This window comes from Elgaria multicarinata, chromosome 15 (assembly GCF_023053635.1).
Source record: "Elgaria multicarinata webbii isolate HBS135686 ecotype San Diego chromosome 15, rElgMul1.1.pri, whole genome shotgun sequence".
NCBI lineage: Eukaryota > Metazoa > Chordata > Lepidosauria > Squamata > Anguidae > Elgaria > Elgaria multicarinata.
The window spans coordinates 532,327-559,177 of record NC_086185.1 but is presented as its reverse complement, the minus strand read 5'-3'; the positions used below and the strand labels follow the sequence as shown (position 1 = coordinate 559,177).

The following is a 26,851-nucleotide window of genomic DNA, read 5'->3' as shown; positions in this document are numbered from 1 at the left end:
AGACAGTTGGTTCCCTTCTCTGACTGCTCTAACCAGTAGAGAAATTTCCCTGTTATTCAGCCAGAATCCTTTTTATACTGTATTTCGTAATTGTGTTTTAACCTGTTGGGTGTTTTACTGTGGTTTTAATTTTTGTGAACCGCCCAGAGAGCTTCGGCTATTGGGCGGTATAAAAATATAATAAATAAAATAAATAATAAATAGAATCCGCACTTGGATGACAGAGAACATGTTTTGGCCTCCTTTGTGTGACAATGCTTTAGGTACTTGAAAAGTGCTATCTAACCCTCCTCATCTTTCTCTTCTCAAGGCCAACATACCCAGTTCTTTGAATATTGCCATTCCAATTATGAGCCATCTCACTGGAGGCAGCCCTCACGGGATGACACATGCACAGGTCCCAGCACCAACTGAAGAGGTGGACTCATTCCGTGGCCCACCCCACTCCACCCCCCGAAGCAAGCAGACAGCTCAGAAACGTCTCCAAAGACTTCATTCCCAGCCCTTGGCGACTCACGACATGACTGGAACTCCACCATTGTGGGCCAATCCCTGGAAGTGCCGCTCTCCACGCTCTTGCTGGTTGTGGTGCTAGTAGTGGTAGGAGGCTTCCGGCTCCCAACAGATTCTGGCTCAAACTCAGAGGACAGGATGGGGGTGGGATCATGTGCAGAGTAAATATCACATCCGCACCAGAGGCAAGCCTGCCTTGGAGAGGCATTTTTGGCAGGTCCTAGAGTGATCTGCTGTGAAAGCCTTGCATGAAACAGCTGAACTATGCAGGGGAGGAAGATGGAGCTCAGAGGCGATGTAGCGATGCCAGGGGCAGCTGGGCTCCCACTTACGCACATTTTCTGTGGATTGTAGCTGTGCTGAGATAAGCCAACCACAGATATGTAAAAGCAGAACGAGAACAGCAACAAGAAAGGCCACACCTCTGACTTTGTTATAGCAATTTAATTTAACACGCTTGAGAGCTACAGCCGTTAAATAAAACAAAATTACATGATATCTTTCTGTTGTATCTCCTTGGAAAAAGTGTTATTTCAATTCCCTTGTATCTGAGATGAATTGCTGGGGGAATTTCACGGTTGGCAAATAAGGGCTGAAGGGTGCGCATGTGTAAATGTTGCATGCGCACTGGACTTCAATACTGCGCTGGCCAGAGACAACCTTAATCTGGCGTTGACATTTGGCCAGTGTGTTACTTGCTCTTGGCTTAACAGTAGTTTTAACCACCATACAGTAAAAGGAATTTAAAATGATTTGGGAGAAATGTAACTTTGAGACAGAGGAGTCACGAAGCAATACGATCAGTAAAATTTAACGGAGTTCTACAACAGGATTGTAGTCTCTGTCTTTTAAGACTCCGCTGTTCCGTTCATAACCCGAATAATAAATTTAGTAATAAAGTTTAATGACACAAAAGTTAGACCTAAAAGCAGTGCAAAGTCCTAAGATCACCTTTGCACCTTTGAGACATTCCTCCACTATCAATGTAGGTCAGAAAGCAAAGAACCATTTTATTATTTCACGTGTGTTCTTGCCAATGTGGAAATCCTTCAGAAGCATGTTCACTACGTCGTAGAACTGGTTGTCATAAGCTAGTTTGTAATACACATCGATATCATCACAATAGGTCAACAGCTTCTTCAGGTTTTTTAGAGCCGGTTCATTGCCTGCACGCTGCTTGAACCTGAAAGAGATGGTCATACTGTTAACAGATGTCCTCACCCCCTCTGCTTTCATCCTACGGCCAGCCTCTCCATTAGTTCAACCTAGTGCCGAAAGAATGAGATCTACCCCCTTTCAGTACGTACTCTGAAGGACTTGAAGACATGAAGCCAGTATCCCAATGATACAGAAAACCTGATTTGGGAGAAGTCTCCCCACTGGAGAATTGGGCTTCAAATGGTTCACTTGGTTGCAGAGGACTTACTCCTGGGCAATTTCCTCAAAGGTGCTCGCCTTGAGCAGGCCACGCTGCTTGCACTCCTCCAGGTAGCTGAAGTCCTCCTTTACAATCACTTGCTGATACAGGACTTCAGCCCAGTCCGGAACGAAGTCATAGGCCTCAGCCACGACTGCCGCCTAGCGAGATATTGGGAGTGGAGAGGGAAGAGATCCCAGTTGGAGCAGGAGCAGGAGCATGCTAGGAGCTGCACGCTGCCCCCTGCCAACAAAAGGACTCTGCCCCCTAAGGCTCTCTGTCCATCGTACTGAGATCCTGACTGCATGTCACATTCACAGCATGAAAAGTAGCCAGGCTCTCAGAAAGAACAAGGGAAGTGTCTGGGCCCACAACAGGACCGAGCTCCAATCAAGCTCTTGCAAGGAAAAATACTCAAGATCCAACAATAGCTGTAAGCTGTTCCCGATGGTGAAAGCTCTCCTGTCCTCTTCGTCACCGGGTAGAACCTGGGCAGGGACATGGCACATTCCAGCAGGCTCTTCTGGCTCAGGTTGATCAGCTTGGTTTTGGGGTTGGTGTTCAGGAAGTGGAGCTGCAGCGTAATGAGCTTTGTCAGCCTCTTGCAGCGCAAGGACTGACGCACACAGAAGTCCTCAAAGAGGAAGGATGAAGAGAAGGAGTCAGGTAAGCAAGGAGGAAGCAGCTGCAGTCACTGCACCTAGCTGCAACAGGACAGCCTTGGTTTGGGTCCAGGCTACCTGCGGGGTCACCTTCACCTGTACAATCCACCTCGCACACTCAGGTTCTCTGGGAAGAATTTCCATCAGCGAGCCAAAATTAGGCTGACATGTATTACCCAGAGGACCTCTTCTGCTTCTCCCAGACTGTGGCATGGCCTGCCGGAGGAGATTCGTCAACTTAACAGTCTTTTAGCATTTAAGAAAGCTATAAAGACGGATCTCAGGCATATCCAGTGGAGTCTTAGGATGTTTTTAGGATGTTTTAACAGTGTATACTATGTTTTTAATCAGTATTTTATACTTACTGTCGTTCCCCACCTTGATCCAAACGGAGAGGCAGGTAAGAGATAAAATTATCATTATTCCCAACCTGTTGCGCTCCAGATCTTTGGACTAACTGTCACCAGCCCCAGCCAGCATGGGCAATGGTCAGAAATGGTCAGTGGGAGCTGTAGTCCAAACCATCTGGACAGCACCAGGTTGGGAAGGCTGCAACAGGGCAACTGGATACATACCGGACACCAGGTTTGGATTTGCATGGGCAGAGCAGACTGTGATTTGGAGCTGCAAATAGGAGGGTTTTTCCCCACCACCAAAGGTGCAGCATGCGAAGCTGAAAGTAACAACGAGGGCCTGAGCTAGTTCTCCCCTTCAGACACAATGGGAGTTCTTCTGCAAATCCTGGATGGAGGGTCACTGACCTTCACTAATGCTAATGCTTTACCGATAGGAATAGTTCTCTGGCGTAGTGGTTTACCATTGCTTGGCTCCGACGGGCCAATTCTACTGTTACTTTCTACTGTTAGTTTTACCCTACCCTGTACCTGTTTGCATTCTCTTCTCCTCCTTATTGTTTTACTATGATTTTATTAGATTGTAAGCCTATGCGGCAGGGTCTTGCTATTTACTGTTTTACTCTGTACAGCACCATGTACATTGATGGTGCTATATAAATAAATAAATAAATAAATAAATAATAATAATAATAATAATGGGTGAGCCCAGGGTGGCTGTGTGCAAAAGGACTAGGCAGAGCGTAAAGCATGAGCGTATGCCCAGAGGTTCTCGCACCTCTTCGCATCCTGTGTGGGTAGAAAGGCAGCCACAAGAGTCAGTGTTTATGCTCCAGGTCTCCACGCCTTTGCTTGATGCACCTACTCAGGCACACTGGATTTTCTAGAGTCTAAGTGCTAAGCATATACTTAAAGTGGCAGCAAGGCGGAGCTCCTTCGTAACAGAACGTGCCACACCTGAAGAAGCTCTTGATGAAAGCCCTAACCCTCTTTATCGACGCTGCTGAGAGCTATTCCAAGGTAAAATGGAACACTGAATGGGGCTGGATGAAGGTTTAAAATAGTGATGGGAGCCTGTAGCCCTCAGCTCCCATCAGCCCCAGCCAGCATGGGAATAGATGCTGGGAGTGGTAGTCCAACAGGTTTCAATTTAAAGGGGAGCTGTGAAGTGTTTGCTCCATGTGTTCTGTGATGTGATAGTTCTTGCATCAGATAGGTGAAAAGGGCTGTGTTCTGAAGGCACTCCTCTGGAAAGGAGAGAGCAGGGTGATTGTATGACCACGGTGGGCAGCGATGCCGCCTGCTCTGTGTCAGGGGACCTACTCTGTGTCAGGGGACACACGCTCCCCCACCCCCACCCCCACCCCCACCCCCACCCCCTCAAACCCACCCCCACGGCACCTCCTCCTCCTCCACCTGAGATCGAACACCTCAGACATCCCACCGTTTCCAGGTCCGGGTGGCTCCCGCCCGGGGCTCCCCGGGACGAGCGGCAATTTACCCCAAGGCTGGGATTCAATGAGCTTCAGCTGGACATTGGCTGCCGCCTCGTGGTTCTCCGCAATCTCCCGGCACATGCTGAAGCAGAGGGCGATCATGTTGTGCTTCTCGCTGTCTCCTGGGCGGCAGCGCTTGATGTAGTCCAGCAGCGCTGTCTTGAGGGTCCCGCTCTGCCAAAGAGGGAGGGGCGGAGAGTGAAGGCAGCGCGTGGCTTGGGACCTGGCCAGCGCCAATCCTCAGGGCAAGTGAGCTCTGGCGCTGAGCAGAGCCCTCCAACAGCAACGCCAGGCCTCACAGTCGCTTGTGAAGGAGCGTAAAGGTGGCAAGAAAAACCTGCCCTTAAGACGGGGGTGGGGCAACTTGTGGTCCTCCAGCAGATATCCAGGTCTCCAAGTCCTGCCGTCCCTCATCACTGGCTCTGCTGGCTAAGGCGGAGGGAGGGGAACTGTAGGCCAAATACACCTGGAGGGCCAGAGGTTGCCCACCCCTGCCTTCAAGGGTGAGGGCATGGGCAAGTGATGGAGAGTTCGGTAGCACGGGGCAACATGTCGTGGGAATGCAGGGACTGGGGCGGTTATTTTGGAAGAGGGAAACAAGCAGAACAAAGGCACTGGAGGTTCTACAATTTGGAACTCTTGGACTGGGAAGGGTGGATTCTGTTGTTTGTACCCACCGGGTCCAACTTCTTTCTCATTAGCACCTCAAAGTGGTGCTTCTCATGCAGCAAGTCAAAGATGTAGGCCATCTCGTTGTACCTGCCGATGCCAGTGAGAAGTCGAACCTTTGGGGAGAGAAAAGAGCTTGAGCTTCAGAACCCACAAAACGTCACCCCACACGTTGCCGTTGGAGCAGTGCTGTGTCATGACAGCCCCACTCTTCCACTTGGGACAGAGTCCCTGCCTGTGGAATGCCACTGACCAGCCACTTCCCCCATTTCAGTGGGGTTCCAGACACTATGGACACCTCCCAGCTGCAGGCAAGAACTCCCCAGCTGAGAGACTGAGCAACGGAAGAAACGAACGCAAGGCCAGGAGGAAGCAATGGCTGCTCTCTCACCAGACCAGTGGAGAGCCACTCGCTTCCACACACAAGGCCCGACTCCTGGCACTGCTTCTCACGAGAGACACTGCAGGACGCTTGCTGGCGTAAGTCAACGTGCAGCACAACAGAACAAGACCTGTGTCGGAGCACAGGCCACCCTGCACAGGCGTGGGCAGGCGAGCGTCTGCCTTGCCACGGCCTTCCCTGCTCAGTGAGGGAGACAGCGGAGCTCCGGGAATCAGTGGGAGCCACAACAGCCTGCCGCTCTAAAACCCCAAAGACCAGGGGGAGGAAGGGGCACCGCAGCCGCTCAACATCCTCCACGGGGTGCTTTTGGGGCTGCCGCCACCGCCGCCGTCTCTACCTCCCACAAGGCCGTATTCTTCGCTGGGTGCTAAGTGTTCGTCCGTGAGCGTTCGGGCAGCTTGGAGAACGCGAATAATCCCTTCCATATGACACGTGAGGCTGAAGCAATTATGGGCGAGGATCAGGAGCTCTGTAGCTAAGGGAGGGAGGAATGGGGGCTCCCATCAGTAAGCATTTTGCTTAAAACAGAGTTCTTGTGGCCCAAAAGCCAAAGAGCGGGATTTAAGTCCCTGCCTTGTTACTGTCTGCTGAATGGGACCCCCAGCAGCCAACCTCTCAGCTGTGGGAGACCCAGAGACCCAGTTCCCAGGCTTGAGTCATGAAGGTCAGAGATGGAGACCACCGCTTTCCCCTTCTGGGAATGTTCGCACATTCTCAAAGGGCTCAAGCGGTAAACCTGCACTGCTCCCTAGACACACGTGCAGCCTGGGGAACTGCAGCAGCATGTGAACCGAGGCCTCCACGAATGCAGCTCCTGGCATCGCATTTCCCAGATGTCCACCATGCCAAGAGAGCAAAAGGACAGGACACGAGGTCGCCCCTACAGCACAGTCGTATCTATGTGTACTCGGACATGACGTCCCAGGGACTGCGACGAGATCTGTGGCCAAGTGCGCATGTTTGGGGTAGCCGTCTTAGTCACAAGACCCAAGTCCTCGTAAGCGTGACATTACTGGACGTCCAGAGATAAACACTTACTGCAGGCAAGCTCCCCGTGAGGGACAGATGAAATTTTATCCAATAGCTTCACGCCAACCAGGGTGGGGTCCTGGCACAGTTTGGCCAACTGCAGGAACGCCTCGCTCTCCTCTGCTGGATTTAAGACTTGCTTTTCCCCTGTACAGACAGCAGGCCCAGAATGACATAGCGGCCACAGCACATTCCTCCGCTGAGCACCTGGGCCACGAAGGCAGCCTCTCCTCTCGCAAGTTTCGGAGTTCTTCCCCCATAAGTTGCACGAGCTCTGCCCTTGGCCCAAGAAAGCCATTTAAATGCCACGGCCATGGCAGAAGCAGTGACTTATTATTTTAATTTTTAAAAGTATTTTCATTCTTGTTGTAAGATGCTTTGGGTCTGAGAAAGATGTCCAGTAATAAATAATTGGATGATGGTGGTGGTGATGATGATGTAAAGAGGGTGGGATGGGGTGCAGGCAGTCACAGATCCCTCCTCCTCCTCCCTCCCAATCCCCTTTCCTTTTGTGTCATGTCTTTTAGATTGTAAGCCTGTGGGCAGGGACTGTCAGGAAATACTTTTGTAAGCCGCCATGAGAGCCTTTTTTGGCTGAATGGCGGCATAAAAATGCTTAAATAAATAAATAAATAAATAAACGTGAGCTGACAACGTAACGCAGCATCGAGAAAGGGCCACTACAATGTTTTGGTTGGTATCAAGAGGCACAATGTCAGCCAAACTCCCAGAGTTTGGAGATCAACTGTGTGGAACGGAGCAAACAGACCAACAGCAGTGAGAACCCTCTGCCAGAGATGCTTTAAGGTGGGCTCCTGCATTGAGCAGGGGGTTGGACTTGATGACCTTACAGGCCCCTTCCAACTCGACTATTCTATGGGCCTATGAACTGGAGCCCCCACTCGCCCGTACACACCTTTTCCTTGCAAAGGCGCCAGCACTTCTCGGGTGACTTCCTCAGCCACGAGCTCCGCCACCATCTCTGGCTCCAGCCCCTGGGTGGTGAGGAAGGCCTGGGCCTTCTTGCCCCTGTCTGGCTGCTGGGAGGACAGGATCACCCGAAGCAGCTTCTCAGAATCATGGGCGGAGAGCTCACCGAAGGAACAGCCCAGCTCCTGCAGAGCACCACGGAGAAGGACGGGGGGAGGCCAATCCTGAAGCACCTGCCGCCTGGGAGAACCCCCACCCCACCCTGACCCCATGCCAAACGGACAGGCAAGATGCTCGGGGAAATTCCTATGCTTTCTGGAGCGCCCGCCCCAGGCGGCTCCAAACATGTGTCCAGACATTCCTTGGACCCACACGGACTACAGCACACCTCTTGGATAACAACGTTGTCCACAGGCAACTCTGCAAGTTCTGCCACTCCCCGTGCCACGGAAAAAGCGCGTCTCTCCTGCAGCTGTTCCAGAATTCTTCTGCGCTCATTCTGGAAATTCTCAACAGTGTAACTGCTTAAAATGGCACGATCAATTAAGACAGAAGAATCCTTCAAGGCAGAGCTGAGGGCACTTAGCTTCTTCAAATCTGGCCCAATGTACAAAAGGAGCACAAAAAACAGTAACGAAAAAAGACAGGGCCGCTGCTGAAGACGTGGCGCCATCAGCCCTTCAGAGGCGAGAGCCTTGGGGAAGGAGCAAACGGGGACTCAGAGGTCAGCCGCATCGACCTGCCACCCAGGCCCCTCCTCCTCCTCCTCCTCCTGCTCCTCCTCTGAGCGCCACCCTGGCCAGAAGCACATTGGGCAGCGAGGACAGAGACGGCCACTTCAGTGGCTGTGCCCAAGCAGTGTGGCAATGAGGGACAGGGCCTTTTCGGTGGTGGCCCCCAGACTGTGGAATGATCTCCCTGACGAGGCTCGCCTGGCACCAACGCTGCTCTCTTTCCAGCGCCAGGTTAAGACTTTCCTCTTTGCCCAGGCATATGGCGGCACATCCTAATGACCCACATGTTTAGTTTTAATCGGTTTTTAATGCTTTATGCGTGTATGTACTGTGCTTTAGAGTTTTAAATTTTGTATACTTGTTTTTACCTCAATTTTAGAATTTCTATAAACCGCCCAGAGTGCCCTGGCTATGGGAGCGGTATATAAGTGTAATAAATAAATAAATAAATAAATAAATAAATAAATAAATAAAATGTACCACTGGCATCCATGCTGCTTTCCTTTCAGATGCCAGGTGTAAACCTCTTCACGTACCCAAGAGCTAACTTGCCCAAGTGTGCTCCTTTTCATGTGCCAGTTTATTTAAGCACTTCACTGTTTTAATGCATTCCTAATTTCTAAAAATTTGTAAACCATCTTGTTTTTTTTTTTTTTTTTTTTTTTTTTTTTTTTTTTTCTTTTTTTTTTATTATTAAAACAACAAACACAAATCAAAATCACTTAATACAAGATATTATCATACCTTACTATCATATATTCAATATTAACCTATTAAACATAATATAATAAACATAACAGTGCTCCCCCCACCTCGGGATCTCATTCTTGTTTCCAAAAACTCATAGTTTCATCTGTTGGTGGAACCCCCCTTCCTTTAGAAAATACAAACTCCAGGAACTTTTTCCATATACTCTCAAAATCATTCGTTTTTACTATGCCTCTTTGCATTTTTATATTACATGTCAATTTATCGTTTATAGCAATGTCCCACACTTCTTTATACCATTCTTCAATACAATAATCTCCTGTAATTTTCCAATTCCTAGTTACTATCAACCTCGCAGCTGTCAGTAGGTTCGTTATCAATTCTTTCATTTCTTTATTACATTTAGGATCATCATGCAGTGAGAGTAATGCAATCCTTGGTGTAACTTCTACTTTAAATCCCACAATCTGTTCAATCTCATAAAACACCATCTTCCATAACTTTTGCACATGTATACAATCCCACCACATATGTAAATACGTTCCCTTTTCTCCACAACCCCTCCAACAATCTGCTGAAAGCTGTTTATTAATCTTATTTAATCTAACCGGAGTTAAGTACCACCTCCATACAAGTTTATAATAATTCTCCTTTATTCTTACTGACATATTTCTCAACACTCTCTGTCTCCATAGTCCATCCCACCTCTGTTGTCCTATTTGTATCTTCAGATCAGTCTCCCAAACCATTTTCCCAGCACTATCCAGCCCTCCTTTCTCAACTAATATATTATATATTTGACTCACTAACCCCTTTATCCCTATGTTTTGTCCCTTATCTATTTCTTTTTGTTCAATTAATTCCTCAAATTTCGTCCTCTCTTTACATTCTCCATTTTCTCTTATCCAATTTTTAGTCCATTGTTCTAATTGAAAATAATTTAACCACGTTAATTCCAAATCTCTCAAAACTTCTTCCAACCTCTCTCTTGTATTCATCCCCCTTAACCACTCTCCTAATTTCATTTTATTTCTTTCTTTTAAAACTTTGCTTAACCTCATCTTTAAATTTTCAGGAAATTTCTTTAACATTATCACCGGTGTTAAGGGGGAATTACTTGAAAACAATTCCTTTTTATAATTATCCCAAAGTTCCCAATGGAACTTCAGAAATTGGTTATCTAAATCATTAAGCCATTTACCCTTCCCTTTTTGCTTAAAAAACACATTTTGCAATTTCAACTCAATATTCCCTAGCGTATTTTCCTCCATCCATTTCAAATCCCCTACCCCTATAATTGCTTCAACAACATGTCTTAACCTATTAGCTAGATAGTAGTACTCAAGGTTTGGGAGACCCAGTCCGCCTCTCTTTTGGCTTAAATACCATTTACTTTTATTAATCCTTGATCTCTTCCCTTCATTGCAGTAATTATTTATAAGATTCTGCCATCTTTTTAATTCTATCACTGAAATTCTTATCGGTAACATTCTAAAGAAAAAATTAATCTTAGGTAAAATTTTCATCTTTATTAAAGCTATTCTTCCAAACCAGGAAAGATTCAGTTTCTTATACCTCTTTAACTCTTCCTCCAATTCTTTTTTCAATCCATTTAAATTCTCACTTCCCAAATCTTCTAAATTTTTTGTAATCTTAACACCCAAATATTTAATTTTCTCTTTGCTTTTCAAAACTGAAGCCTTCCCTTCCCACTCCCTTTCTTCCTTTTTAGTATAGTTGAATAACATCAAATCCGATTTTGCCCAGTTTATCCTTAACCCCGTAACTTCCTCAAAATCATTCAACTGCTGTTTAATTCTTTCCATTTTACCTAAAGGATCTCTGATAGTCATCAATGTATCATCTGCAAACATGTTCAGTTTAATTTTATTACTATTACCTATCCCCTCTATCTCTTCATCCTCTCTTATTGCATTTGCCAACAATTCCATCACCAATACAAACAGGACTGGCGAGAGTGGGCATCCTTGTCTTGTCCCTCTAGCTAGTCGTATCTTGTCCGTTATTCCATCATTTACTACCACTACAGCTGTGCTTTTAGAGTATAACTGTTCTATTATTGTTCTAAATTTAGTACCAAATCCCATTTTATTTATAACCAACTTTAAAGTTTGCCAGCTCACACAATCAAAAGCCTTAAATATATCTAACGCTAAAATACCCGCCTTAATCCTTGATTTTTTTATCCCCTGTATTACACTCAAAACTCTACCTATTAATGTGTGCATCTGTCTACCTGCTATAAAACCACATTGATCTTCCCCTACATATTTAGCTATACATTTATTTAACCTTTTAGCCAAAATGCCTGAAAAAATTTTTGCATCTTGGTTTATTAGTGAAATTGGTCTATATGAATCGGGGAGAGTTAGATCCTTATCTGGTTTCGGAATTAAAATTATTATAGAATGCTCCCATGACTCTGGGATCCTCTCCCCCTCCATTTTCATGTGCCAGTTTATTTAAGCACTTCACTGTTTTAATGCATTCCTAATATCTAAAAATTTGTAAACCATCTTGGAATCAGTCTAGAGCAAATGTTTTAAACAAATAAACCACGTCAGGCTGATCAGCAACTGGTGGCCCCAGTCCCTTCCCTTCCCCAAGTGATGAACACAGAGGACAGGGACTGCAGAGGTAGAAGGCTTGGCCTTATATCGAAAGGCACGGGCCTTTCAATGCACTTGCAAACTACTTACTGCTCTGCCAAATTTCTGTTGGTTTCCTATCCCATTTCTGTGCCACAGTCTGTTATGATGATGATGGTGATGATGATGTTCTATTACACTTAAAAGGAGCCCAAATTTGGCAGCTAAAGACTTCTTTAACCCTAGCTTGCCTTTAAGGGCCGCCTGAGGCCAGGCACTGAAAACGACACCCTGGCTGAAGTTAAGCTCCAGTTAAAATCCACAAATGTCAATCCAGCGACTAGGCTACGTGGGCAACACCCACCCACAGGAAACACACACACAAAATGGTCCTTGCCGTGAGGAAGAGCAATGTTGGGAGCTGCAAAAAGCTGAAGGCGTTTTCCTAACTCCTCCTGGGTCCTGCATTGCGGCAGCATCACTTCCAGGAGACATGAAGCCTGTGACTCCACCCAGGGCCTGGGGAGGATGGGAGGCGGCACATCACGTGTGGCTGGAAGCTGTGGAAAGACCACCTGGAGTAAGCGAGGCGGGCTGCAGAACACGCCTGCCCACCACCCGGACTTCAGGCCAGGGACATATTGAGGCAACTTGCGCGAACAGCCACCCTCCGCAACAGAGGTTTAGGAAATGAGGAGTTGTACACACCAGGAACTGTTCTTCATCTGGTGAAATTAAACTCACGATCAAAAGAACACAACTAAGGAAACAGGCTCAGTAGACTTCGGGCCTGTTCAGAGGACATGCGAAGCCACGGTTAGGCCGTCGACCCTCTTGCAGCAAGTGGTGAGTGTGTGTTTAAACCGTGGTTCCATAGCCACCATGGTTAGGAATGGTTCACACAACATGCTAAGCCATGATGTTTACCTCAAAATGCTTAACCACCGTGGTTTAGCATGCCGGCGAAACAGGGTCAATGCCTCTCCCTTTAGGAATCCCTCCGCTGGATCCCAAAGAATAGGATCGTGGCCCATGTTTTACCCCATGTAATGTATGCAGGACCTCCTCCTGGTGGATGTATCTGTCAGGAACAAAGATTGCGCCAATGCACGCCTCTTGTCCTGCCTGCATCATTCCTCTCCCTAAGCGCAGGACAAACATGCGACTCAGCAGCAGCAGCAGCAGCTTCACCTAACTGGTTGATTCCCCCCCCCCCCCCCATCCCAGACAGGGCTGGAATTGGAGTAACGAAAGGCCTAAGAGGCTAAGAAGAGGAACGGGCCTGTTGCAAAAAATAAATATGATAAAATCAAACCAATTATCTAACATTAACAAATGTATCTGAATCAAACACAAAAATCTTCACCATAAATCATTTACTACACATTTCTTCAAACAAACTTCTATATATGCTTTCTTCTTTCTCCCACTTCCTCATCTTAAACCTTAATAAACCTTTTATAAATTGGACTCATAGTTTGATCACTCAAGGAATATTCTGCCATGTGCCAGATCGCTTGGTTTCTCCTACAGGCTTTCATTCATTGAAGAAGAAAGGGGAAACGGGTGAGGTTCACTCTGGGGTGTCTCTTCTCCCACTGAGAGGCAGCATAGTGTAGTGGTTACAGTGTTAGACTGGGACTAGGGAGAATCAGGTTCAAGTCCGCATTTGGCCATGAAGCTTACAGGGTGGCGCTGGGCCTGGCACGGACTCTCAGCCTAACCTGCCTCATGGGTGGGATCGGGAGGGGCACCGACAGCGGGGTATCAATGCGACCAATAATTATTTAAAAAGCAACCATCTGTAGTTTCGAGGATCCTCTCACCACAGAAGCCAAATTGTCTTAGAGCGCTGGTAGAATTTAAGAGAGAAGCAGCATGGCACTCAGCCCATCGAACACCTGCAGCTTTCACAACAATATACAAAGCAGAGGCACCAGAATCTGCCTCAGCTGTTAAAGACTTGGGTATTTTTAAAAGCTTCATCAAGTGAATTAAGCTTCTGCTTACTTCTGAAATGCTGGCTTAGAATGCAAGGAGCATGGCTTGGGCTTCGTGGTAGATTTTGTAGTCCATGCACAATTTGTACACCTCCAGCAGCAGCAGCAGAGGGGAATCCTTCATACAGTAAACATACATACCTTCAAGGAAGTTGCTGGTCTGGAGGTCAATTATGACAAATCTGATTTGCTCTGTGTTTAATATCCCTTTGGCTGAACAGAAAAATATTCATAACTTTATTGCTTGTTAGCCAATCAGGCCATTCGCAATATTCAACGAATTTCCAAAGTCACTTTAAGATTTGGCAGTTTAAAATACTTAGGCATTCAGATCACTAAGGAAATCAAACAACTGCGTATGCGCAATTTTGATCCTTTATGGAATGCTCTAAGAAAAGATATGACACTGTGGAAGAAACTTAAATTATCTTGGGTAGGGAGGAATTCAGCCCTGAAAATGACTTTGTTGCCTAAACTGTCTTTTTGATTTCATACCCTGCCAGTAGAGATTCCTGGAAATGAATTCAAACGTTGGCAACAAGCTCTATCCACAGTCAGTGGAGGGGGCAAACGCATCCGGGTCAATCAAGCGACACTATTCCGACCAACTAAACTAGGGGGGGTTGGTGTCCCAAATCTTAGGCTGTACCATGATGCTTTTCAATTGAGGCAACTACTCAAAATAATTAGAAATGAGACAGAAATCCCGTGGGTGTCAATTGAAAGCGCCCCCTGCATCCCTACGATCAGGGCGATCCCATTCCTTCCAACATTGAAAAAACATATTCAAATAATTAATAACCCATTTTTGAAAGCAAATTTAAAGGTATGGGCAAAGTGGGCAAAATGGTTTGCACCATCCCCTTCTCCCCTAACCCCGATTTTAGACCACCCCCGATTCAGAGATCAATTTAAGTACAGACAATTTGCAGGTTGGGAAGAAAAAGGTTTTTTCCATATTCGTGATCTCTTTATACAAGGAAAAATCATATCAATGCAACAATTAGAGGCAAACCTGAGCCCACTCCCTTGTCCCTGGCTCCAAAAACTACAAATAGTCTCTTTTGCAAATGCTCTATATCAATTCCATAACATTCCACGCTCGCTTACTATATTTGAGAAAGCTTGCCTGACTTATTCTAGAAAGGTTAAAGGGGGAGCTTCTGATATATATCACATGATATTGAATTGTTAATTCCCAGATAAGGGAGGGTTAAAAATGATTTGGGAACATGACCTGTGCACCAGTTTCACTGAAGGTGAATGGAAAAGCTTGTGGCAATCAGCACCCTATAAAACAATATCAGCAAAAGTTAAAGAGCTCACTCTGAAAATCACTCACAGGTGGTATATCACCCCTGTTAGACTGCACCATATTAGTGGTAATATATCCCCGCTCTGTTGGCGTGGTTGCTCCGTTCCTGGCACTTATATTCATCTTTGGTGGGAATGTCAACAGGTCAAAACTTTTTGGTCAAGGGTTTTCCAAACCATTACAAACATTATTCATGTTGAAGTAGAAACTGACCCAGCACTGGCTCTACTTTCTATTTTTAGGAATGCCAATAGAAAAAGTATTCCCAAAGCCTTGGTCACCCATTTGCTGGTTGCAGCCAGGTGGGAAATTGCCCAATTCTGGAAAAGCGACAGACCTTTTGACCATCAACGCTGGTTTGATAAGATTTGGAAACTAGCTTTAAATGATAAATTGACACAACATAGCAGGTTAGCAAGAGGAGAAATAACAGCAGACACATTTGTGGAAAACTGGCTGGACTTTTTCACATTTATTAATATGAATCCTGGCGAACCTAGACCCCCAATGACTCAGGAATCCTTTTGGTCAGAGGTTCTAACTTAACCTGCATCTTTTTCTGTACCAAGTGCTTATTGAAGGAATGAACACCCGTGCTTTTTTATAGTGGTGCTGTGGGAACATTTATATTGTTGTTGAGTGTTTTCTTTTATTATTTATTTATTTATTTATTACATTTCTATACCGCCCAATAGCCGGAGCTCTCTGGGCGGTTCACAAAAATTAAAAACATTCAAAGTATAAAACAACAGTATAAAACCATAATATAAAATACAATATAAAAACTCAACCAGATAAAAACAGCAGCAATGCAAAATTACAAATTTAAAACCATGTTATTTAAAATTTATAGATTGTTAAAATGTTGGGAGAATAAAAAGGTCTTCACCTGGCGTCTAAAACCATAAAATGTAGGTGCCAAGCGAACCTCCTTAGGGAGCTCATTCCACAGCCGGGGTGCCACAGCAGAGAAGGCCCTCCTCCTGGTAGCCACCTGCCTCACTTCCTTTGGCAGAGGCTCACGGAGAAGGACCCCTGAGGATGACCTTAGGGTCCGGGCAAGTACATATGGGAGGAGGCATTCCTTCAGATAACCTGGCCCCAAGCCGTTTAGGGCTTTAAATGTTAATACCAGCACTTTGAATCGGGCCCGGACCTGGACTGGCAGCCAATGAAGCTGGAAAAGGACTGGCGTAATATGATCTCGTCGGCCAGTCCCTGTTAGTAAGCGTGCTGCCCTGTTTTGCACCAGTTGAAGTTTCCGGACCGTTTTCAAAGGCAGCCCCACGTATAACGCATTGCAGTAATCCAAACGAGAGGTTATCAGAGCATGGATAACCGTAGCTAAGCTATCTCTGTCCAGATAAGGGCGCAGCTATATCAGCCTAAGCTGGTAAAAGGTGCTCTTTGCCACTGAGTTCACCTGTGCCTCAAGTGACAGTTCTGGATCCAAGAGCACCCCCAAACTACGGACCCGATCCTTTAGGGGGAGTGCAACCCCGTCCAGGACAGGGCAAACATCACCTCGCTGGACAGAAGAACCACCCGCTAACAGTACCTCCGTCTTGTCTGGATTGAGTTTCAGTTTATTAGCCCTCATCCAGTCCATTACCATGCCCAGGCACTGGTTCAGAACAGCCACTGCCTCACCTGGGTTTGATGAAAAGGAAATGTAGAGCTGGGTATCATCCGCATATTGATGACACCTCAGTCCACATCTCCGGATAACCTCCCCCAGCGGCTTCATGTATATGTTAAACAGCATAGGGGATAAGATAGAGCCCTGTGGAACCCCGTGGCTTAGGTGCCACGGCACAGAGCAATAATCCCCCAGCACCACCTTCTGGAATCGGCCATCCAAGTAGCAGTGGAACCACTGCAACGCAGTACCTCCAACTCCCAGCTCAGACAACCTATGTGTGTTTATTGTATTTGTCCTTACTTGAAAATCAATAAAAATAGTATTAAAAAAAAGGGAATATAAAATCAATACAATATTAAAATAACCATCGCTGCATCTTAAAATACTCAGCCAGCCACCATTTTCAGTTAACCAGTTATCCAGGCCCCTCCTAGATATGATAAAGCCAGTGACACATGTAGAAAAATGTTCCATGTCCTCTCTTTTCAGGGGAATATCTTGTGTTTGTAGACTCTCGGTCAGCATTTTTACAGGGGAAAAAAATAGAAAAGATTCTGCCAAAATTTATAATCCCATCGGAAAATTCTTCATTCATAACCATTGTAAAAGTTTGGATAGCCTCAGTCAAAGAACGGATTTGTAATGCGTTGATTAGTGGTGTAATTTTATTTTTCATAGGTTCTTGAATTTTAGAGGTTGCTTTCTGTGTAATCGCGAGGGTCTGAACCAATCAGATGCACCTTTGGGTATGACTCAGCCAATTAGGGCCCAGGGATGATATAACAAACACTCTGTACCCTCATTGGCCAAGTCTGCCCTAAAGGCAGTGTCTGATTGGTTCAGATCAGTGCTATTCAAAATGTCTTACAATCCTTTGAAATGTGGTACCGTGGGGCCTGCAGGTTGAGCCACATGGGACTCCCTAGGGCTGCCCAGGTGGGTGCAGAGGAGGAGAAGGAAGATGGCAGCAGCTGCGACAGCAGGCTTAGGGTCAAGGACTGGCCCCTCTGAGCCTCTGGGCACTCAGCAGCAGCTGCCTGCCTAGACCAGGCCTGCTTAAGGCATATAGTAAAATGATTTTAAGTTTTCTACCCAATAATAATAATGATAATTTCAGACACACACACACACAAACACACACACACACACACACACACACACACACACACACACACACCTATTTAATAAACATTAGCATAGCCGGGAGAATCTGTGCCATCTCAGGAAGCAGGGGAACTGCATTTTCCCACGCCTGTCCTTCCTCTCTCGCCCATTGGGGCTGAAAGGGCCTCTTCTTAACCTCAGGCTTTGCCCTCAAACTCCTTATTGGGGCTGTCCTCACAGGGTTTTATCTGCAGCTTGGCTAATAAATATGAACTCACTTAAATCGAAGGTTGTGTCTGCTGCCCGGAGGGCTTTGGCCACAAGTTCCAGGCCGAGCTGCACGGCTCCCAACACGTCAGTCCCGGTTCACACCTCAACTTCCTCCTTGGGACCAGATATGCCCCCTATGTGCCCAGGGATGCACTGGTCTGACGGGTCATGTCATTTCAATGGGCAGAGGGCACTGAGATCAATTTGAGAGAGGAAGGAGCCGTAGTGTGTGGGTTGAGAGCGGGACTAATAAAGAGGGAGTGAGAGCAGCAAGAAGAGCAGAGGAGTGGCATTAAAGAGGGGCTGTGGCTCAGTGGTGGAGCACCTGCTTCCCGTGCAGAAGGATCCAGGTTGAATTCCTGTCATTTCCAGGAAGGGCAGGAGAAATCCATGCCTTAAACCCTGGAGAGATGCTGCCAGCCAGTGTCAACCATGCTGGGCCAGATGGTCGGATCCAGTATAAGGCAAGTTCTTATGAAAAACAGGGGGAGGCTCTGGAGACAAGATGAGGGAAGGGAAGCCTTCCGACCAGTGGCTCACCCCTATTTGCCCTCTTGTTGCTGTACCCCTCTGGTTACTTGAAGGAGAAGCACTTTTCACATGCTCTGATGGCCTATCTATCCACCCATCCCTCCCTCCCTCCCTCCCAATAGAAGGGAGAGCAGCATGCCAGGGAATCCTGGCTGTTATCTCTGATCTCAGACTGGAGATAACAGGGGAACCCTCCAGGGGGCTCAATGGGCCAGGGGTTCTGCACTCCTGTGGCTGGAGTGACACCGTGTGTCAAATCTTTTTGAATGTGGAATGAAAAGCAGGAAATAACACTATGAAAGCGGTCTATGGAATGTGGATTTTGCCCCAACAGTTATCAGTCCACTTCAATACTCCTATAAAGCAGTAGTGTAGATCTAGGGTTTTAGAGCCATTACTTATTACTGCTTCTCAGTTACTGTTTGTTCCATTATATAAACCAACACCTGTTCATTCTTTTAAACACCAATGTTCTGGTCCAGCTGGATTAGAAGGTTGGCAACTCTGGCCTGCTTCTAAAATGCAAATGTTGAATCATGGCAATTTCAAATTTGGGGAGGCTGAAAGAGGCATCACTGTGTACTGGATTGCTACCAGTCTGTAAGCCTCCATGGTTCCTATCTTTTAAAACTGTAAGCTGAAAAACTAATGTTGCTAAATATGTTTTTACGGAGGTTTCACATCAAGAAATATTTGCATATGTATAAATTCTCTATGTATAAATATGTATAAATTCCAGGCAGGCGGCTACTAGGAAGAGGGCTTTCTCTGCTGTGGCCCCCCGGTTGTGGAATGAACTCCCCAGAGAGGTTCGCTTGGCACCTACATTGTTTTCCTTCCGTCGCCAACTGAAGACCTTTTTATTTTCTCAGCATTTTAACACCTAATTTAACTTAAATTTAAACTTTGCTGTTTTAATCTGATATTTTAACCTATATTAATTTTGCTGTGTGGTTTTATTCTGGTTGTGCTTTTTATACTGTATTTTGTATTTGTGTTTTAAATTTGTTGATTGTTTTTATGCTCTTCATGGTTTTAATTTTTGTGAACCTCCCAGAGAGCTTAGGCTTTTGGGCGGTATAAAAATGAAATAAATCAATAAATCAATAAATCAATAAATCCTAAACTCCAAACAGAGAGGTGCCAAGGCTCAAGGTTATCTGAAAGTCATTATTATTTCTTCTGCAAGCCCTAATGACTCTTTCCAGACGTTTAGAGTTGCTTGATGGTTGTGGAAATGCAGACGCTTAAAGGAATTCTTCACATGCTCCATTGCATGGGCCTGGAAGCTGAGCCATGACTCAGATGTGTTCTATCCCATCAGGAGCTTTGTGTAAAATATTTAACTTCAGGCTACCACCTCCATATTGCACAGCTGGCGGTTATGTTCACGAATGCTTTCAGAGCACCCAAGAGATATGGTCCTACAGAACATGGATGGAATAGCTAAGTCCTACTGAAGTCAATGGAACCAACTGACAACTAAAATTGCACAGGTTTGCATGTTTATGGAGAAAGATCATACAGCTTGAGATATTCATAATTTAACCCAATGCTGAGTGTGTACCTGGTGTGCTGCCCCTCTGCACTAAATCAGTCGTGTGGGTGGAGCCCTAAAATATTGTCATTAACGATATTTTGCTTGTGACAAGCAATCATTTTGCACTGTTTTACGTTACCGTGTTTTGTGATAAGAGCTTAAGAGCAGCTCCGCTGGATCAGAGTAAAGGTCCATCCACCCAGCATCCTACCTTCTGCTATGATCGCACCAGATGCTTCAATGATGCCTACAAGCAGGGCCTGGTGGCAAGAGCAATACCCTCCCCCTAGTCTTGCTACCCAGCAGCTGGTATTTAGCAGTATACTGCCTCTGAATGTGGAGGTTCCATATTCAGCTTCCAGGATTAAGAACCACTGATAGACCCCCTCCATCCTATCATGGGTCTAATCTCCTGTTGAAGCCATCTAGGCTTGTGCTTCTCACCCCATTCTTTGGCACCCAACTCCATCCGTGAGTTATGCCTTGTGTGAAGAAACACTTCCCCGCCTCTGTTCCAGACCTCTTGGCAATCCTCCAACGGCAAGAAGAGTCTACCTCAAACCTGAATTAAATTTAAAAATTAACCTAGTTTTCTCTCTAATCTATTAAGAGAGGCATTCAAGAGGCAGCTGGACAACCATCTGTCAGGGATGCTTTAGGTTGGATTCCTGCATTGAGCAGGGGGTTGGACTAGATGGCCTTGTAGGCCCCTTCCAACTCTGCTATTCTATGATTCTAAATAGTCTCAAAGTGCAGCCACCAGAGAGTAGACAAAAATTACACACATTGGGTAGTCCCTTGTAAGGCACAAGGAGAGCCCCTTCAAGACACCAAGGCCTTGTAAAACAATTCTAGCAATTCTAATTTTTGCAGTTCTAAAAAGCAGTTTCTAAAATCACAGTTCTAGCAAACATTTAGGCTAAGCAAAACATTTTGCATGCAATATTACTTCAAACACATTGGTGTTACCCAGCACTGGAAACAGAAAACAAGAAAGCATTCATACAGTGAACCGCTATGCTGTACATTGATGGTGCTATATAAATAAATAAATAAATAAATAATGTGTGTATGAACAGACACGTGTCTGCCCACATTCTACACCAGATCAGTTACGTGATGTGCTCTCATTAGACCCGTGTACAAACTCGCACACATTCTAATGAGACTTACACCCACTTCTAAGGAATCTTTTGACATTGTTATTATTATTATTATTATTATTATTATTATTTATATAGCACCATCAATGTACATGGTGCTGTACAGAGTAAAACAATAAATAGCAAGACCATGCCGCATAGGCTTACATTCTAATAAAATCATAATAAAACAATAAGGAGAGGAAGAGAATGCACCAAACAGGCAGTATAAAAGTCAGAACAAGATCAAGTTTTAAAAGCTTTAGGAAAAAGAAAAGTTTTTAGCTGAGCTTTAAAAGCTGCCATTGTACTTGTAGTTCTCAAATGCTCTGGAAGAGCGTTCCAGGCATAAGGGGCAGCAGAAGAAAATGGACGAAGCCGAGCAAGGGAAGTAGAGACCCTTGGGCAGGTGAGAAACATGGCATCAGAGGAGCGAAGAGCAAGAGCGGGGCAATAGTGCGAAATGAGAGAGAAGAGATAGGAAGGAGCTAGACAGTGAAAAGCTTTGTAGGTCAACAGGAGAAGTTTATATTGGATTCTGAAATGAATTGGAAGCCAATGAAGAGATTTCAGAAGTGGAGTAACATGGTCAGAGCAGCGAGCCAAGAAGATGGCAGCAGAGTGGTGAACAGAAACCAATGGACTGATGTGAGAAGAAGGAAGGCCAGTGAGAAGAAGGTTGCAGTAGTCCAACCGAGAAATAACCAATGCATGAACAAGAGTCTTGGCAGAAGAGACAGACAAAAATGATCTAATCCTGGCAATATTATACAGGAAAAATCGACAGGATTTAGCTACTGCCTCAATAAGAGGAATAAAGGAGAGCGAGGAATCAAATATAAAGCCAAGACTACGAGCTTCCTTGACTGGAGTAAGTGTAACATCATTGACAGTAAGAGAGAATGAGAGATGAGAAGGTTTAGGAGGAAAAACAAGCAATTCAGTCTTTGCCATATTAAGTTTCAAACGATGATGAAGCAACCAAGCTGAGATATCTGAAAGACATGCCGAGACATTGGCCATAGAGCGTCTGTGGCGAAGTAAGGCAATTCTAACTCAAGAAACTTACAGCACTGAAGGGGATAACGCCACAGTGGCACATTTATTGAGGTTGAAACAAATACAAAGGCACAAGCTAGTTTTGGGGAAATTAGCTGAGCATGTAAAGGCTTAGAAGCAGTTTCAAGATTGAAAAATAGACCTTTTGAGACTTAAGAGCATACACAGAGACAGCAGGGGAAAGAGTAGAGGGAATCTAATAATAATACCTCTCCTTGGGCTGCAGCCCTTTCTTGTAGAGCAGAACTGTGGAGCATTGCAACTCTCGGTCTTAGGTGAAGAGGAAAGGAAAGCAGCGAGGCAAAGCATGGCAGCGCTCAAAAAGAAGCAGCTAGCCTCTCCTTCCCCTCCCCCTTTAGGGTGTCTTGGTATGATCTTGTTTAAAGGTCTACTTGCTATGGGAACAAAAGAGGGTGATTTGCGGATGATGGCTGTACTTGATGCAGCTTGGAGTTCAGCAACAGGGCAACATTAGCATGTGTATGACCAGGTAAAATTCTTGCCATCCAGCAGTCATATTCTGCTTGGTTTTACCCCTACCTTTGTCTCTGGGGAAGGCATTTGAAGACGTCTATCAGGAAATGGTTACTCGAGCTAGGCCTTCTGTGAATGCTCGCAGTCTATAGGTGGGGTTATGGGTGACTTCAAAATGGAGTCAGTACTGCTCACAGAAGCTACCTTGTAACAAGGCTAATAGTTTATGCTCTGGTTGTTGTATAATTGTCAACTGCTTCATTTGTTCAGTGGTAGCAGTATGCAGTAAGGTGATGGGGAAACAGTGTTAAATGTTAGGAAAGGTTAGACTATGGTCATCCAGTGAAGGATTTGCAGTCAGAAAAGATATTTGAGGGAAGGGGAGACTGTATCACACATAGGGCTCATCTACACCAAGCAGGATATTCCGCTCTGAAAAAGCGGTATAGAAAATCCAGGCGCCACACTACTGCTTTATAGCAGTATTGAAGTGTACTGACAACTGTTGGGGCCCATGACACATACCATATACCGCTTTCATAACACTTTCATAGTGTTATATCCTGCTTGGTGTAGATGTGTCATGGGCCCCAACAGTTGTCAGTGCTCTTCAGTACCACTATAAAGCAGTAGTGTAGCTCGTGCAGTGCAGTTGAATACCTCTATAAAGTAATAGTGTGGCTCCTGACTTTTATATACCGCTTTCATAGTGGAATACCCTTCTTGGTGTAGCTGAGCACACAGTATAGCAAAAGCTTCAACGTACAGCAAAAGCTACAGAAGTAGGAATGAGTGAACTTAATTTCAGATACATTGAATGTTTCACTTATACTTTATTCCAGTGATTTATTCCAGGCACAGTTACAAAATGGGGGATACTTGGCTCAGCAATACTACAAATGAGAAGGATCTTGAAATTGTTGTAGATCGCAAGCTGAATATGAGCCAACAGTGCGATATGGCTGCAAGAAAGGCAAATACTATTTTGGGCTGCATTAATAGAAGTATAGCTTCCAAATCACGTGAGGTACTGGTTCCTCTCCATTCAGCCCTGGTTAGGCCTCATCTAGAGTATTGTGTCCAGTTCTGGGCTCCACAATTCAAGAAGGATGCAGACAAGCTGGAGCGTGTTCAGAGGAGGGCAACTAGGATGATCAGAGGTCTGGAAACAAAGCCCTATGAAGAGAGACTGAAAGAACCGGGCATGTTTAACCTGGAGAAGAGAAGATTGAGGGGAGACATGATAGCACTCTTCAAATACTTAAAAGGTTGTGACACAGAGGAAGGCCAGGATCTCTTCTCGATCCTCCCAGAGTGCAGGACACAGAATAACGGGCTCAAGTTAAAGGAAGCTAGATTCCATCTGGACATCAGGAGAAACTTCCTGACTGTTAGAGCAGTACGACAATGGAATCAGTTGCCTGGTGAGGTTGTGGGCTCTCTCACACTAGAGGCCTTCAAGAGGCAGCTGCACAACCATCTGTCAGGGATGCTTTAGGGTGGATTCCTGCACTTAGCAGGGGGTTGGATTCGATGGCCTTGTAGGCCCCTTCCAACTCTGCTATTCTATGATTTTAACATTAAGATGTAATGTAGAACAGGTCTGTCTTAATTGTGTGCTGTGAAATTAGACCTGTGACCAAGGCCATATTTGGGTGGGCACGCCCCCTTGGGGGCTGGGCATGCTGGTGAGCACACCCCCTTGGGGGCTGGACATGTTGGTGGGCACGCCCCCTTGGGGGCTGGACATGTTGGTGGGCGCACCCCCATGGGGCGGCCATGTTGTCCTCCTTTTTGGTTTCCAAAATATGGTCACCCTACTTAAGCCAAAAGGGGGCAATACGTGATCTATTGTTTCTCCATGTTGCTGACCTCCGGGTGTGTCCTCCCCCGCTCTCGATGGCCAAAAGGGAAGGGAAAAAGTCCCCCTTTACAGCTCCCAAATGGGACAGCCACTGACTGGTGCAGATTCAACTCCCACCTTTACTTCCCAGTGATCCAAGTTCTTTATCCCTTACTACAGGGTAGGAGTGTGCTAGCATCAGTGGTCTTGCAGTCCTTGCAGGAAGAACGAAAGAAAGTAAATCATCTCCACATGGCAGAGGGCCTTCTCTGGGGTGGCCCCAAACCTCTGGAACAAACTTGCATCAGGGGTCCACCATGCACCATCCTTGCAGGCTTTCAAGGAGGCCTGAAAACATTTTATTTCACCACAGCCTTCCCATGATGAATACTGTTATTGTTGGTTTTGTTGTTCCTGCTGGTTGTATTGTTGGTTTTGTTGGGTTTTGTTTTTGCTATTTTATTATGATCATATTCTTCTTGATTTTAATATTGTATGTATTTTGTTGTTGTAAGCCACCTTGTGAAGGCCTTTGCCCTGAAAGGCAGCCAAGAAATGTTTTAAATAAAGAAAATCAAGAATTGATTCGCTGAGATCTTTTCTTCTGAAGAGTGGTATAAAAGTGCTGCGAATGAAAAAATGACGCATATTTCAAAGTTCTCAATATGGATCTGACTTTTTCTAAAAAAGAAAATGGAAGATTGAGATTCCCTCTAGAACCAAAAATGCTTAGAACCAGAGTCAAACTCCTTTTAAGTTCCTGGGATGAACACGGTCAGAAGCTGTGCTTCTACGGGACAAGGTTCAAAGTACTGAAAAGTAGGAAGTGTCTCAGCTGATCTCCAGAGGCAGGCAGGACCACCTGGGGGGAAACAGCGTTTCAAGTACCTCCAGCCATTGAATTGCCTCCTTGCCACTGCAGTTGGTATAAAAACCTGGTCCCATGATGTGAACCCCATCAAAATGTTCGGCACCAGCTGATTTATTTATTTATTTATTACATTTTTATACCGCCCAATAGCCGAAGCTCTCTGGGCGGTTCACAAAAATTAAAACCATAATAAAACAACCAACAGGTTAAAAGCACAAATACAAAATACAGTCTAAGCACAACCGGGATAAAACCACGCTGCAAAATTGATATAAGATTAAAATACAGAGTTAGAACAGAAAAAATTAAATTTAAGTTAAAATTAAGTGTTAAAATACTGAGAGAATAAAAAGGCCTTCAGCTGGCGACGAAAAGAGTACAGTGTAGGTGCCAGGCGGACCTCTCTGGGGAGCTCATTCCACAACCGGAGTGCCACAGCGGAGAAAGCCCTCTTCCATGAAATCCTGAGCCAAGTGCTTTCCAAGGCCCACATAGAACATGTTAGAGTAGTCCAGTCATGATGTTCACCATGCACGAAGCATTACGGTGAGGTCCAACTGAACCAGGGATGGGTGCACCATTCCATTCCAGGGAAAAGCACACCTGGCCACAACTATTACCTGACCAGGTATGGTCCAGGAGTATCCCCAAGCTGCTGTCCTGATCTTTCAAGGGTGCACCATTCTATGCTGAGTGCACCGTTCTATGGGTGCAGTACTCCATGCTGAGGAAAAGCACACCTGGCCAACCATCACCTGAGCAGGTATGGTCCAGGAGTATCCACAAGCTGCTGTCCTGATCTTTCAAGGGTGCACCATTCTATGCTGAGTGCACCGTTCTATGGGTGCAGTACTCCATGCTGAGGAAAAGCACACCTGGCCAACCATCACCTGAGCAGGTATGGTCCAGGAGTATCCCCAAGCTGCTGTCCTGATCTTTCAAGGGTGCACCATTCTATGCTGAGTGCACCGTTCTATGGGTGCAGTACTCCATGCTGAGGAAAAGCACACCTGGCCAACCATCACTTGAGCAGGTATGGTCCAGGAGTATCCACAAACTGCTGTCCTGATCTTTCAAGGGGAGGGGAACCTCATCCAGAAGGGGATGACATCCAATCCCTGAACAAATACCAAGTATTTCTTGTCCTTAATTTCCTCTCATTTACCTTCATCCAACCAGGTTGTGATCTGTCAGTGATGCAGTAGTACCCTTAATCTCCTCCACCCACTTGCCCTGAAGTCCAATATGGGCCCCACCTGCTGTGTGAGAACCAACATCTACTGGCCCATGATTGCCATGACGTCCATGAAATCCTGAGCCACACCTAACCCCAGGGCATCGGACTGAACCACCGGAGCCTATAATATTTCCTCAGGCTCTTACTTCTCTCTCTCAGCCGCCCCACCCCATTTGGGTCTCTCTTTCGGGGATGGGTGCTGATCGCCACTGCTGCAAGGTGCTCAGAGAAGTGGACTTCGGAGTTCTGTGTCTCTCAGGGACCCTTTGAGCTGATCTAGAAGTTGATGTGCTCCGGGAG

At 45.7% G+C, this 26,851-nt stretch overlaps 1 protein-coding gene across 1 annotated transcript in view; it reads right to left on the bottom strand.

Annotated features, from left to right (window-relative positions):
* Window positions 1–942: 942 nt before the first annotated feature.
* The window catches only part of LOC134409327 (spatacsin-like), a 90,111-nt gene continuing 64,202 nt past the window's right edge, over window positions 943–26,851 (bottom strand). The window contains exons 2-10 of the mRNA XM_063142036.1: window positions 7,459–7,657; window positions 6,552–6,689; window positions 5,858–5,988; window positions 5,119–5,226; window positions 4,447–4,615; window positions 3,724–3,734; window positions 2,409–2,564; window positions 1,940–2,091; window positions 943–1,696 (exon numbers count right to left, since the gene is read on the bottom strand). Of these exons, the coding sequence (XP_062998106.1) occupies window positions 1,504–1,696; window positions 1,940–2,091; window positions 2,409–2,564; window positions 3,724–3,734; window positions 4,447–4,615; window positions 5,119–5,226; window positions 5,858–5,988; window positions 6,552–6,689; window positions 7,459–7,657 (1,257 nt within the window). The 3' untranslated portion in view covers window positions 943–1,503. The remainder of the gene's footprint in view (window positions 1,697–1,939; window positions 2,092–2,408; window positions 2,565–3,723; window positions 3,735–4,446; window positions 4,616–5,118; window positions 5,227–5,857; window positions 5,989–6,551; window positions 6,690–7,458; window positions 7,658–26,851) is intronic.